The sequence below is a fragment of the Schistocerca serialis genome, chromosome 6 (genome assembly GCF_023864345.2).
Source record: "Schistocerca serialis cubense isolate TAMUIC-IGC-003099 chromosome 6, iqSchSeri2.2, whole genome shotgun sequence".
In the NCBI taxonomy this organism is placed as follows: Eukaryota; Metazoa; Arthropoda; class Insecta; order Orthoptera; family Acrididae; genus Schistocerca; species Schistocerca serialis.
The window spans coordinates 105,412,874-105,428,150 of NC_064643.1; the positions used below are offsets into that span (position 1 = coordinate 105,412,874).

Here is a 15,277-nt window from a genome sequence, read left to right on the forward strand (position 1 = left end):
CATCTGTCAACATCTGCTTTCTTTGGGATTGGAATTATTACATTCTTCTTGAAGTCTGAGGGTATTTCGCCTGTCTCATACATCTTGCTCACCATATGTTAGAGATTTGTCAAGGCTCGCTCTCCCAAGGCTGTGAGTAGTTCTAATGGAATGTTGTCTACTCCCAGGGCTTTGTTTTGATTTAGGTCTTTCAGTGCTCTGTCAAACTCTTCACGCAGTATCATATCTCCCATTTCATCTTAATCTACATCCTCTTCCATTTCCATAATATTGTCCTCAAGCACATCGCCCTTGTATAGAGCCTCTATATACTCCTTCCACCTTTCTGCTTTCCCTTCTTTGCTTAGAACTGGGTTTCCATCTGAGCTCTTGATATTCATACAGGTGGTTCTACTTTCTCCAAAGGTCTCTTTAATTTTCCTGTAGGCAGTATCAATCTTACCCCTAGTGAGATGTGCCTCTACATCCTTACATTTGTCCTCTAGCCATCCTTGCTTATGTTTTCATAATTATTTGGTGGGGCCTGAAGAATAAGCTTTAAGGTTCGAAACTAGACGTGGAATAAATTAAGAAAACTATTAGCAACTGAAACAGATTTTTATTCTATAAATACATTCCTCTGTTGCAGATATGCACTAGATCAAATATTTTGTACCCAAATGTTGTTATGCCTAGGTATTTGTATGTGTTGACAGACTGCAAACAAGACTTATTGAAATTGAAGTCATAGGTTATTATTCTTTTCATTTTGTTAAGTGCACTATTTTATGTTTGTCAATCTTTGCGCAACTTTGAAATCTTTCCAAGATCTGGCAGAATATTTCTGTAGCTTCTTTCAGACAGTACTTCACTACAGAAAACTGCATCACCTGCAAAAATTCTGAGGTTCCTATTAATATTGTCAGCCAGGTTATTTATATACAACACACACAGCAAGGGTTGCTGGGACACACACTAAGTTACTTCTACATCTGTCAAAAACTCTCCATCCAAAATAAAACGCTGTGTCCTCCCTACCAAGAAATACTTGATATGCCATATGATCATACTCAATAGTAAGTATATATGTGGAACTGAGTATAATATTTTTTGGAAGTCAACAGTTGTCCAGATATCATGTGAGAAAAGTGCTAGTTGAGTTTCACTTGATCAATGATTTCAGAATCCTTGCTGGTTAGCATGGAGGAGGTCATTCTATTTGAGATAGCTCATTAGTTTGGGCTCGGAATATGTTCTAGGATTCTAGCAGATGGGTGGGACCTGCGCTTTATTCGAGCGAATGGGAATGGGTTTTTGTTCAAAGGACCTACTGTAGATCGTGGTTAAAAGAGGTCCTAACTTAGCTGCAAATTCAGTATAGTATCTGAGAGGGAATGCATCAGGCCCTGGAGCTTTGTTTGATCTTAAAAACTTCAGTTGTTTCTCAACAACATCGACACAAATATCTATATCATTCATTTTAGCAGTGTTGTGAGAATTAAATTGCGCAATACTCCAACATTTTTCTTTGTAAAGGAACATTTCGAAACGAAGTACAGCATTTCTGCATTCTGTTTCAGTTTCTGTCTTGTCCATGACTGTCTGGACACTAACTTTAGTATCACTAGCAGTTTTTACAAATGACCAGAATTTATTTTGGTTTTGTAAGATATTTCCAATAACATTCTGCTACTGTAGTCACTGAACACTTCATGCATTGCCCTATTGCCCTCAACTGGAAGAGAAATAGCGGACAGGTACATACAACATGTTGACAGACCATACCTCTAAGATCTCACCTACAATAGTCCTCACAGATGTAATACACCAAAATTTTGGTGGAATCTAAACAATGTAAGCATCAAGGGTAGCAACTCACTGATTATCTGAGGCACCGAGTCACTGATACACACATCAACAATACAGAAAATGCTGAAGGGCAGAGACTTATACTCCTTGTGCGACCTCTAAGAGCAATTATAATGCGAGGACCAGTATTACATTTTAATGTACCTTCAAAATATGCTTTTGTTATTAATTTCTTAGGACAGGTAACAAAACCAAAATTGGAAAATACTGATGTTGAAGTTATAATGCTCTCAAAGGTCACACATCAGCTTCCAACATCCTGTGTTTCTTGTGTGTGCCAATCAATGACTCAGTATTTGGCAAGGCTTTAATAAATTATTTATAGTTCACAATAAAACAGAAAAGAATATATAACAGGCAATTGGATTGTTGATTTTATTTAGAAAATGTTCTATGAGTTGGAAAATAATTTTGAGTCAACAATACATCCCCTACAATATAGTAAAAGACATTTTTTCTACAGATTTTCTCTAACACTGAACTAGTAACTAAGCTATGGTGGATGCACAGCAGTGTTTTACACCTTAACACAAAGTTTAAAATTCCCCCATTTTACATACAAAATGGAGCTTCGCTAGAATTATCTTCTACCCTAATGTTCCCCACCTCCTCCCCCCTCCTCTTCCACAAAAATAAAATGTTCCAATGATTGCAGGCATTTAGAGAAAGAACAGTAGATCAGTTCTGAGACAGATTTATGATAAAATTGACCACAAACGTGTGGGAAGAATCATCCTTGTGGAATGATTCAGGGAAATCACAGAAGCCTGAATTATAATGTCCTGATCATGATTTGAATCTGGATTTCTCGCTGGCAAGTTCTGTGTTCCAGAAATGCTCCATTTTATCCAGTTTGGTCATAAGTGTAGCTACACAAATATATTTTTTAATGTCACTATACATTATGCACTTGACTTGGAGCCAGAATGTCTAGCTCCAGCTTGGAGCCAGATGTCTAGCCAGAAACCAGAATGTGTGTCATTTATCATCCTATAAATAGAGCAAGATTGCTATAAAATGAAATGATATGATATGAAATGCAAACAGTTCAAATCTTACATAATAAATATCATTTATATGACAGATCTTTAAAAAACAGTCAACAATTTACAATGATTTTAATCAAAGTGTGTGAAATACTTCTCATCAATTCACTGGTAACTTCCTCTGTAAAAAATTACATTAAAACAATGTAAATTGTGGTTTCACTTACTGATGTGCTCCTGAGAGACGAGGCTGTTTAAGCAAATTTCTACTATGCTGTAGAGCTGTTATAAAATCTCCCAGGCACAAAGACACATATGCAGCTGCTGCTAGTGTAGAACATCGTAATGACGCTACCTGTCACAAAGAAACTGATTAATTATAACAAAATCAAACAAATGAAAAATCCAGGATGGGATAGTGACAATACACAAAAAGGATAGATTGCTACCCACCATATGGAGGAGATATTGACTCATAGACAGGCACAACAAAAAGACTGCTATACGTTTGAGCTTTTGGTCAAAAAGGCTTCTTCTGAAGTAGAAAATTCACACACATTCACACAATCATAATACACACATATGACCATTGTCTCTGGCTGCTGCCACTGGACAGCATACAGGATGGTGCAATGCCACACTGACATCTGGAAGTGTGGGAATTTTTAAATCAAAGGATTACTGAACGATGGATCGGTCACACTGGGCTAAATGATTCAGCCTTACATTACTGGCCTCCATGTTTACTGGAGCTGACTGTATGTGATTATAACTTGTGGGGGTTTGTAAAAGACTCTGTTTATGTGCCTCTGTTATCAACAAATGAACTGAGACATCGCATAACAGCAGCTGACGAAGCTGTAACTCAAGACATGCTTGCTGCAGTGGGGGAACAATATGAAAACTGCATTAACATATGCCAAGCATCTCAAGGGGGGCATATTGAACACCTATGAAAAGGTATGAAAAAAAACTTTTTGAGTTTCCCATTCATCAAAAAACAAAATTCATTGTAGAAGTTTATTAGTTTCAGAAATATAGATATGCCAAATTGGATGATTCTTTTTGATACACCCTGTGTATTGCAGAGAGAGTTCCTACCTGTGCAATTCAGATAAGCTGATGCTGGTAGGAAGGACTCAAGATGGCGCAGGCTGTGAAGCACATTGTGTTGGGCAGCATTTCCAGCAACTGGTTTGTCCAGCTGTCTCCTGGCCATAGTTTTTTGGAGGCCATCCAAGCAGACAGACAGCTTGTTGGTTTCATGCACAAACAGAAAGCAGCACAGTGGTTGCAGCTTATTTTGTAGGTAGCATGACTGCCTTTGATAGGATAGGTGATGGACTAGACTGGAAAAGGTGGTGATGGGAGGATGTATGGGACAGGTCTTCATCTAGTCCTATTGCTGGGATATGAGCCACGAGGCAAGCGGTTGGGAGCAGGTGTGGAGTAGGGGTGGACAAGGAATTACGTAAGTTCAGTGAGAGCCGAATAACACGGGGGAAGGAGTGGGAACGATAGTATGTATGATTTTCCTCATTTCAAGTCATGACTCTTGATATGAAATTTGTGGTAGCTGTCGAAGTGAAGTTATTGCTGGTGGTTGATAGGTCTGATATGAACAGCAGTACTGATGTATCCATCCTTGAGGTCAAGGTCAACATTGAGGAAGATGGTTTTGTTGGGTTGAGGAAGACCAGGTGAAACAAACGGGGGAGAAAATGTTGAGATTCTGGAGTAATGTGGGTAGGGCATTCTTTCCCTCAATTCAGATTGAATGTCATCAATGAATCTAGTCCAGGTGTAGGGTTTGGTATTCTGTATAGTTAGGAAGGATTTTTCTAAATGGCCCATGGATAGGCTGGAAGCAACCAGACACACAGTGGTCGTGTGTGTGTGTGTGTGTGTGTGTGTGTGTGTGTGTGTGTGTGTGTGTCGTCTATTGTTGACGAAGGCCTTACTGGCTGAAAGCTTTATTTGTGACAGTCTTTTTGTTGTGCCTAACTGCGACTCTGCATCCCTGCTATTTGGTGAGTAGCAACTTTCCTTTTCATAATATTGTTACATTCCATCCTGGGTGCATTATATGTAACAGAGGTGGGAGGATGATGGTGAAAGATAGACAGGTCAGAAAATGAAAGATGTAGAAAACTAAAACAGAGTGAAGGAAGAAGTAGTTACTGTGGAGAAACCCTGAGGTGGAAGGAAAAAACCTAAATTAATGCCAAGTTGGTGGTGTGAACTAAATACATGTTGTAGCATTAATTCCCACTTGTGGAATTCTGAGGAACTGGTGTCTGGGGGCAGGAAGGGGGGGGGGGGGAATCAAGATGCCGCAAGTAGTGAAACAGGTACCAAGGTCACGACTGTCATACTGTAGAGCATGCTCTGCGACAGGGTTGCTGGTGTACACCCTCCGTCTATGCCCATTCATCCTAACTGATAACTTAGTGGTAGTCACACCAATGTAAGAGGCTGAACATGCTTACATAACAGTCGGTGTATGACATGTCATTTCACAGGTTGCTCTCTCTTTGATAGTATTTGTTTTGCCAGCTACAAGACTGGTATAGGTGGTGGTAGGAGAGTGCATAAGGGCAAGTCTTGAAGTGGGGAAAGTGGCAGGGGTAGGAGCCATAGGGTATGGAGATGGGTGCAGAAGTAGCATTGGATCTGACAGGGATATTGCAGAGATTGGGAGTTGGGAGGGCAACGATATGCTATTCTAAGTGTGGTGAGAAAGTCTCAGACAGAATGGATCTCATTTCAGGACATGATTTCATGAAGTCATGGCCTTCCTTCTCAAAGTAGTTGATTAAAACATCCAACACACAGGATAATACTGAGTGACAAGTGGTTTGCTCCAAAATTAATTTTTGGAGGGATCAGCAGTACCAGGATTGGATGTGATGGCCCACAAAATCTGCTTTTGAACTAGGCTGATGGAGTAATTTCATCCAGTGAAGGCTGAGGTGAGAATTGTGGTCTATTGCTGTAAATAGTCTGCATCCGAACAAGTTCGTTTGCATCGAATACTAAGGCTGTATGAGAGGGAACGTTTGATAGTGAAAGGATGGGAACTGTCAAAATGTCTGGTCTTCCATGAGGATGAGATCAACATCACGGAAAATGGTATTGGATTCAGAATAGGACCATGTGAAATTCAATTCGGAGAATGTATTTAGAGATTCCAGCAATTTTAATATGAGGGTTGCCTAGAAAGTAATGCACCACCTTTTTTTTCAATAATTCTTTATTGAATATAATGAGAATTACACACACGAAAGAATGGTGTTTTATCTACACACCCTATTTTTCCATGTGATCTCTATCCCGTTCTATAGCCTTCCTCCAGCGTGAAACAAGCGCTTATATGCCCTGTCAGTACCATTCCTTGTTTTGGTGTGTGAATCACCTCTCATCATCCTCAAAATGTCTTCCATGAATGGCATCCTTTAATGGCCCAAACAAGTGGAAGTCCGAGGGGGCTAGGTCAGGTGGATAGTCTCCCTGATTGCTGCAAATCATGGAGCTCTACTGAACTGCATTCTGATGACCTCCCACTCCATGCCCAACAACTAACTGTACTTCTGCTGACAGCAGATGCTTCACAGACTCTGCACAAGTGCTTGAAAATATTTCTCACATTTTCTTTCTCTGCAGTGAAGAATCCAACGACGGCACGTTGCTTGTAATGTACTTCACCTACAGACGACGTTTTGAAACTGTCCTGCAGCTATGTTATCTGTCAGAAGTGATGAAAACTTGTCGCACTTGCTCAGAAGACTTCAAAGAATACATACGTAACATTTCGCATCTGTAGCATTGTTATTGGCTGAGAAAAAAAATGCGGTGCATACTTTCTGGGCAATCCTCATAGGTCAGCCTCACCACGAGTCCATACGGCAAAGATGTCATCAATGAATCTAAACCACACCAGGTGCTGAAGGCTTACTGATCCCAGGAAAGCACACTTGGAGTGACCCATGAAAAGGTTGGCATAGGAAGTATGTCTGTCCCTTGAAAGTAAAGTAGTTGCTGGTAAAGGAAGGATGACATAGGTCTAAAATCAGGTGAGGGCTGATTGAGGAAATGTTCAGCTGCAGACAGATCATGTACGTGAAGGATGTTGGTTTAGGAGAAGGTGGCATCAATGGTGACACACAAAGCATGTAGTGAAAATGGGAGAGGCACAGATTTCAGATGATGCGGGAAATAGTTGGTGTCTGTAACATAGGACAGAAGTATTTGTATTACAGGCTGCAAGTTATGATAATCTAAGGCAGATACAAGTTTGGCAAGTGCTTTGAAGGCAGGAACTATGGGGCACTGAGAGTGATTGGGTTTGTGGATCTTAGGAAGAAGGTAAAAAGGTTTGGGTGTGTGGTTTTGGTGGGGTAAGAAGTTCTACAGACTGAGGCCTTAGTCCTTGTCAGGGGTTTGACGTTTAAAGGAGGGCCTGTAGATCAGCTTGATGGCCGATGCTGTAAGCAAAGGTATCAAACTGGCTGGCATAGATGCTCACTTACATACTCCAGTCAGTCGAGTACCATAATGGCAGATCCCTTTTATACTGAAAGGGTAATGATGGCTTTATCAGGTCTTAGGAAGCAAAGAGCCAAGAGTTCTGCAGATGACAGGTTAGGGTCATGTTACAGGAGTGTGGGAAAGTTTTGTGAAGCAATGCTGGATGTTAGGAATTCTTGGAACGCTTGTAAGGTTGATTTTGTGGTAGTGGTGATGGATCAAGTTGGGATCGTGGTCTGAACTGTTCAAGGCAGGGTTCAATGTTATGCTCGCTGTTGCCAAAGTTTTGGTATTAGACTGCAAAGTGATACTTCCAGTTGACATTATATGTAAAAGAAAGTAGGTCCTTCAACAAAGCAGCATGATTAAATGCAGGTTTAGGGCTGAAAGTGAGAACCTTAGATAATAAAGATAATTTGGAAGGGGTGAGTGGCTTGGATGAGAGGCTAAGAACACTGTACTGTTGCGACTGGTTCTTATGATCATGAGTTGTTATTGCTCTGGGAGTCAGTGGTGAAGGCTGGGGGATATTAAGAAGGTTGGCCGAGTTCACTTTTAAGGAGCAGAGCAGTGGTTGATATTGTGAGTGGTTTGGGAGCTGGAGAGGTGCAGAAAGGGAAACACCACTCTTCAGGTAGTTTAGGACAATGTGGGACAGCTTTTCAAGGTGAAATCTGGTCCATTGCAGTTTGAAGTTGGTTCGGCAAATGACCATCCAAAGAAATATGAGGGGTAGATAACTGCAGGATTTTGTAGAACGACAGAAGTCTGGTGGAGTGGAAATTAGCAGGTGAGGCATACAGGTCACAGTTTAGCTGGGTAAGTGCAAGAGATTGCTGTATTTGAAACAGTAAAACGGTAACTCCCAGAGACAAGCAGGTTTGAAGAAGCAGAATGGGAACTATACTTTTGATAGTGCAACAGCAAGTTTCTGAAATAACCAAATGTTATATGTGATGGGATTCATCACGGCAAGCAAGGAGAGTTTGAAATGTTGGATATAGTGGAAGTGGCAAATGAAGCAGAGGTGTTGAAAAAAAGAGAAAAAGAAAAAAAAAAGCAACGAAAAAGACCAGAAAAATCAAAAGAATTCATACAACAACCATGAGAACAGACAAGGGTTAACAAGAGGAAATGAGTGGGTGAGAATTTCTCACCAGAAAAGTACTTACTGCAACCTACATCCTTCTGAATCTGCTTAGTGTATTCATCTCTTGGTCTCCCTCTACTGTTTTTACCCTTCACACTGCCCTCCAGTGCTAAATTTGTGATCCCTTGATGCCTCAGAACAAGTCTTACCAACCAGTCCCTTCTTCTTGTCAAGTTGTGCCACAAACTCCTCTTCTCCCCAATTCTATTCAATACCTCCTCATTAGTTATGTGATCTACCCATCTAATCTTCAGCATTCTTCTGTAGCACCACATTTCGAAAGCTTCTATTCTCTTCTTGTCCAAACTATTTATTGTCCATGTTTCACTTCCATACATGGCTCCACTCCATACAAATACTTTGAGAAAAGACTTCCTGGCACTTAAATCTATACTCAATGTTAACAAATTTCTCTTCTTCAGAAACACTTTCTTGCCACTGCCAGTCTACATTTTATATCCTCTCTACTTCGACCATCATCAGTTATTTTGCTCCCCAAATAGCAAAACTCCTTTACTACTTTAAGTGTCTCATTTCCTAATCTAATTCCCTCAGCATCACCCAACTTAATTCAACTACATTCCATTATTCTCGTTTTGCTTTTGTTGATGTTCATCTTATATCCTCCTTTCAAGACACTATCCATTCCATTCAACTGCTCTTCCAAGTCCTTTGCTGTCTCTGACAGAATTACAATGTCATCGGCAAAAACCTCAAAGTTTTTATTTCTTCTCCATGGATTTTAATACCTACTCCAAATTTTGGTTTGTTTCCTTCACTGCTTGCTCAGTATACAGATTGAATAACACCGGGAAAAGGCTACAACCCTGTCTCACTCCCTTCCCAACCGCTGCTTCCCTTTCATGTCCCTCGACTCTTATAACTGCCATCTGGTTTCTGTACAAATTGTAAATAGCCTTTCGCTCCCTGTATTTTACCCCTGCCACCTTCAGAATTTGAAAGAGAGTATTCCAGTCAACATTGTCAAAAGCTTTCTCTAAGTCTACAAATGCTAGAAACGTAGGTTTGTCTTTCCTTAAGCTAGCTTCTAAGATAAGTTGTAGGGTCAGTATTGCCTCACGTGTTCCAATGTTTCTATAGAATCCGAACTGATCTTCCCCGAGGTCGGCTTCTACTAGTTTTCCCATTCGTCTGTAAAGAATTTGCATTAGTATTTTGCAGATGTGGCTAATTAAACTGAGTGTTCGGTAATTTTCACATCTGTCAACACCTGCTTTCTTTGGGATTGGAATTATTACATTCTTCTTGAAGTCTGAAGGTATTTCACCTGTCTCGTACATCTTGCTCACCGGATCGTAGAGTTTTGTCAGAGCTGGCTCTCCCAAGGCTGTCAGTAGTTCTAATGGAATGTTGTCTGCTCCCAGTGCCTTGTTTTGACTCAGGTCTTTCAGTGCTCTGTCAAACTCTTCACGCAGTATCGTATCTGCCATTTCATCTTCATCTACATCCTCTTCCATTTCTATAACATTGCCCTCAAGTACATCGCCCTTGTATAGGACCTCTATATACTCCTTCCACCTTTCTGCTTTCCCCTCTTTGCTCAGAACTGGGTTTCCATCTGAGCTCTTGATATTCATACAGGTGGTTCTCTTTCCTCCAAAGGTCTCTTTAATTTTCCTGTAGGCAATATCTATCTTACCCCTAGTGAGATAAGCCTCTACATCCTTACATTTGTCCTCTAGCCATCCCTGCTTAGCCACTTAAAATAAAAGGCAGTAAATTACATTTAGATTCTTTAAACATAAAAAAATTTACAGTATGTCTAAAATCAAAGTTTCTTAATTGCTTACAATAACATGTAAAAGTTCACACCATACACTTCACTTTGTGGGTATCAGGTTATCCTCATAAGAGCTTATATGTAATGAGTCAAAATCAGGGAAACTAAAGTACACAACTAGTATATCTAGTTTTATTGCACACGTAACATATGTCATCATATTTATTTGTAAATCAGAAAACAATATTTTACAATGAAGATGATTAGAAGCATTGTAACTGTTCGCCAAATAACTGGAAAAGTGATTATGGGTTACCAGGGGAATGAAACTTATTATAGCATCATAATCTGTAATATAATTATTGTTTCAGCTTACACATTTCAGTTCCTACCTTTAGACTGTGTGCAAACAAAGATTACATATTATCTTTTGAGAATTTATGATGGAAATGAACTTACCTCATGTTGTGCCATTGGGGCTGTAGGTGCAGCATAAACTCCAGCTGGTGTAGGTGGTATGCTGTCAAGGCCATTTGCACCTGCACCTGCAGAGCAAGTTTCACCTGAAACTGTATTGTCTGTTACTGAGACTGTATCAGTTGTAAGAGGAGGAACAATGCTGCTGGCAGCATCAAGTGCTGGGAGAAGAACTAATGTGTTGCGAAGGCAGAGGGCTGCAAATTCCAGTGTAATAGAAGGAACAGACGGAGACTGATTCTCTTGCTGTGCGTGCTGTTCACTGGCATTGAGCGATGAGGCCAGTACAATTTTCCGATGACAGCCAGCACCGATAACTTTTTGCACTAGATCCTTCCGTCGCGCATGGATGTTGAAGTCATGCTCATTACTCTAAAACAGAAAATAGTTGGAGGTTCTCAAATGCAAGTCATAATTCAATTTTGTGTATGGCAGGTTAGGGGCACACAACAATGAGGTTATCAATGCACATAACTCACTGCTACAAACTAATAATTAATGATGGGATTTAAAATGAACTCTTCATGAAATAAGAACAAGAAATACTGTATTAATACTCCCTTACACACACACACACACACACACACACACACACACACACACACACACACACACACACACATTTTCAAGATTAATGTTCCATACAGAGAGTACTAATAGGTGATTAAGAAATGGATTAGAAATGTGTAGGGTAGACTGGGGTATTTGACAGAGTAAAAGGTTTCTTTTGCTATAATTCTCACACCTAAAACTTTCTTTGTGTGATATCCTTACATGGATAATAACTATCTGGATACAACATGGAATCCAAAATTTTCGGGACTGGTGCCGCCATATGGAAAGTAGGAGTAGTAGATCTTTGCACCGCTAGGTGGCCAGACTGGGGTATTTGACAGAGTAAAAGGTTTCTTTTGCTATAATTCTCACACCTAAAACTTTCTTTGTGTGATATCCTTACATGGATAATAACTATCTGGTTACAACATGGAATCCAAAATTTTCGGGACTGGTGCCGCCATATGGAAAGTAGGAGTAGTAGATCTTTGCACCGCTAGGTGGCGAGAGCTGCATATCAGATGAGTCAGTGTGCGAAGTGGCATTCAGCTGAGAGGATGTGTTGCGTGTCCACAGTGATTTCCTTAATACTGTGTGTTTGGTCTGTGGCAATTTTACGATGGAGCCACAAACAGAATAGCACGTGTGTATTAAATTATGTGCGAATCTCAGGAAAAGTGCTACAGTGCAATGATTCAACAAGTGTTTGGGGGACAGAGCATGAGCTGTACACATGTGTTTGAGTGGAATGCTCGGTTCATGGGCGGCCTTACAGGCTTCGAAGATGATGCTCACACTGGAAGGCCTGTTAGCCGCACAATGCCAGACACTGTTGCTAAACTTCAACAATTGGTTCGTGCAGATCAATGTCGAACCATTAAAGATCTTGTGGATGAAGTGGGTATTGGTTATGGGACATGTCAATGAATGTTGACTGATGAATTGGGCATGCATTGTGTCACTGCAAAATTTGTGCCAAGGGTCTTGACTGCCGATCAGAAGCACACAATAGTGTGCTCGTTTGTTTTCATTATCGTAGATGGTTTTCACAGAATACAGGAAAGCTATATTAGTGGCCTATCAACTTATGATTAGAATTCTACCAATTCTACTACAGTATTTGAAACAGATCAGACCACATCTGATGATCCAAACTTCTTGTCAAGGGTTATCACTCGGGACGAGAGCTGGATTTACGGCTATGACCCAGAGACAAAGCAAAAATTGTCCCAGAGACAAAGCAACAATCATCCCAGTGGAAGAGCCCGGGCTCTCCAAGACCCAAAACAGCGAGACATGTGAAGAGTATGATCATTGTTTTCTGTGATTCAAAGAGAATTGTGCACAAAGAATTCGTCCCACCCAACCAAACAGTGAATTCCGCAGTTTTGCGACGGCTTTGTGAAAACGTGTGGTGACAACGGCCCAAATTTTGGCATCAAGGGAACTGGCTGCTGCATCACGACAATGCACCCTGTCACACGTCCTTGCTCACCAGGACCTTTTTGGGAAAAAACAATGTGGCAGTTGATAACAGCCCAAACTTTGGCACCAAGGGAACTGGCTGCTGCATCATGACAACGTGCCCTGTCACACGTCCTTGTTCACCAGGACCTTTTTGGCAAAAAAACAACGTGGCGGTTGTACCCGCCCCCCCCTCCCCCCCTACCACCACCACCATACTCGGCAGATCTGGCACCTTGCGACTTTGCGCTATTCCCAAAACTGAAACTCAAGTTAAAATGCCGTCTGTTCGACACTCTAGAGAGGATTTTAGAAGCATCATTGGCAGTGATAAACACCCTTAAAGAACAGGACTTCCAGAAAACGTCTGACCAGCGGAAGAAGCACTGGGACCAGTGTGTACGTGCGGATAGGAACTACTTTTAGGGTGATGGTGGCCTTTAGTCCAAAGGTAAGGTTTTCAACAGATGGCAGCACCAGTCCCGAAAATTTTGGATAGCACCTTGTATAATTTCACATTATCATCTCACATAAGGTACTAAACAAAAAAATAATAAGCCATCTGGATATTACCCCATGGAATAGAGTAACTCTCAGACATTGACAGGATAATTTTCAGGGGGCAGATTCCTGGGTTATTTGAAGGGCAGTAATGAGTACTAACCAGAGTAATAGCAGGACAAGATTTATATGACTGAAAAAGTACATCTGGGTGTATATATGGCTCTCCCTAGCCACATGTTGCTGTGGACCAGTATAGTTAAATGGAAAAGACAGAAAAGAGCAAGATCATGTCTGTAATATGTATAGGACTTGGATATATGTCCTAATCTCCTTCTCCACCCTGTCTCTGTCTGCCTCCATCTCATCCCCCCCTCCCCCCTCTCCGTCCATGGCCTCTTCCCCTCTCGCTCCATCCATCTTCTCCTCCTCCCTATCTCCCCTTCCTCCTGCCCCATCCTCCATCCATCTCCTTCTTTCTGCATTCTATGTCCATTTCCTCCCATCCCTCTGTCCAACCCCCACTCTCCCCACTCTCCCCCCCCCCCCCCCCCCCCAATCTCCGACCTTGAGACTTGTTTCAGATACTGTAGTAGAATTAGTAGAATTCTAATCAAAAGCTGATAGGCCACAAATATAGCTATCCTGTATTCTGTGAAAACCATCTACGATAATAAAAAAAAAAAAAAAACGAGCACATTGTTGTGTATAAGATTTATGTTTAAAAATATATATAATGGGGAAGAATACATATGTTAGAAACAATTTATTTAATGGTTTAACTGTTCTGCTATGGTAGTTAAAACTGGATGCAACAAAGGAAACAAAACCACACATTGTTATTTAAAAATTTTATAGTATATGTCTGTTTGAATGTTTAATACATTATCATTCAAAATTTGAAGTAAATCGGTCAAGATCTTTTCAAGATTTTTCTAATAACATTTTATTATATTAAAAATATTTATCCTGTATTTGTCCAAATGTTTATCAGAGTAATGTGTGGTAACGAGTAAAAATTTGAAGTAAATTGATGTAGTACTTTTTGAGATTTCTGGAAATAATAACGCTCTTTACATGTTACATGTTGCTGTTGTGGTTTTCAGTCCTGAGACTGGTTTGATGCAGCTCTCCATGCTAATCTATCCTGTGCAAGCTCCTTCATCTCCCAGTACCTACTGCAACCTACATCCTTCTGAATCTGCTTTGTGTATTCATCTCTTGGTCTCCCTCTATGATTCTTACCCTCCACACTGCCCTCCAATGCTAAATTTGTGATCCCTTGATGCCTCAGGACATGTCCTATCAACCGATCCCTTCTTCTAGTCAAGTTGTGCCACAAACTTCTCTTCTCCCCAATCCTATTCAATACCTTCTCACTAGTTACATGATCTATCCAACTAATATTCAACATTCTTCTGTAGCACCACATTTCAAAAGCTTCTATTATCTTCTTGTCCAAACTATTTATTGTCCATGTTTCACTTCCATACATGGCTACACTCCATACAAATACTTTCAGAAACGACTTCCTGACACTTAAATCTATACTCGATGTTAACAAATTTCTCTTCTTCAGAAACACTTTCCTTGCCATTGCCAGTCTACATTTTATATCCTCTCTACTTCGACCATCATCAGTTATTTTGCTCCCCAAATAGCAAAACTCCTTTACTACTTAAAGTGTATCATTTCCTAATCTATTCCCTCAGCATCACCCGACTTAGTTCAACCACATTCCATTATCCTCGTTTTACTTTTGTTGATGTTCATCTTATATCTTCCTTTTAAGACACTGTCTATTCCATTCAACTGCTCTTCCAAGTCCTTTGCTGTCTCTGACAGAATTACAATGTCATCGGCGAACCTCAAAGTTTTCATTTCTTCTCCCCGGATTTTAATACCTACTCCAAACTTTTCTTTTGTTTCCTTTACTGCTTGCTCAATATACAGATTGAATAACATCGGGGAGAGGTTACAACCCTGTCTCACTCCTTTCCCAACTGCTGCTTCTCTTTCATGTCCCTC

At 40.5% G+C, this 15,277-nt stretch overlaps 1 protein-coding gene across 1 annotated transcript in view; it reads right to left on the reverse strand.

Annotated features, from left to right (window-relative positions):
• Nucleotides 1-15,277, reverse strand: part of LOC126484135 (CCR4-NOT transcription complex subunit 10-B) — a 150,791-nt gene that overhangs the window by 69,036 nt on the left and 66,478 nt on the right. The window contains exons 8-9 of the mRNA XM_050107515.1: nt 10,712-11,101; nt 3,062-3,189 (exon numbers count right to left, since the gene is read on the reverse strand). Of these exons, the coding sequence (XP_049963472.1) occupies nt 3,062-3,189; nt 10,712-11,101 (518 nt within the window). The remainder of the gene's footprint in view (nt 1-3,061; nt 3,190-10,711; nt 11,102-15,277) is intronic.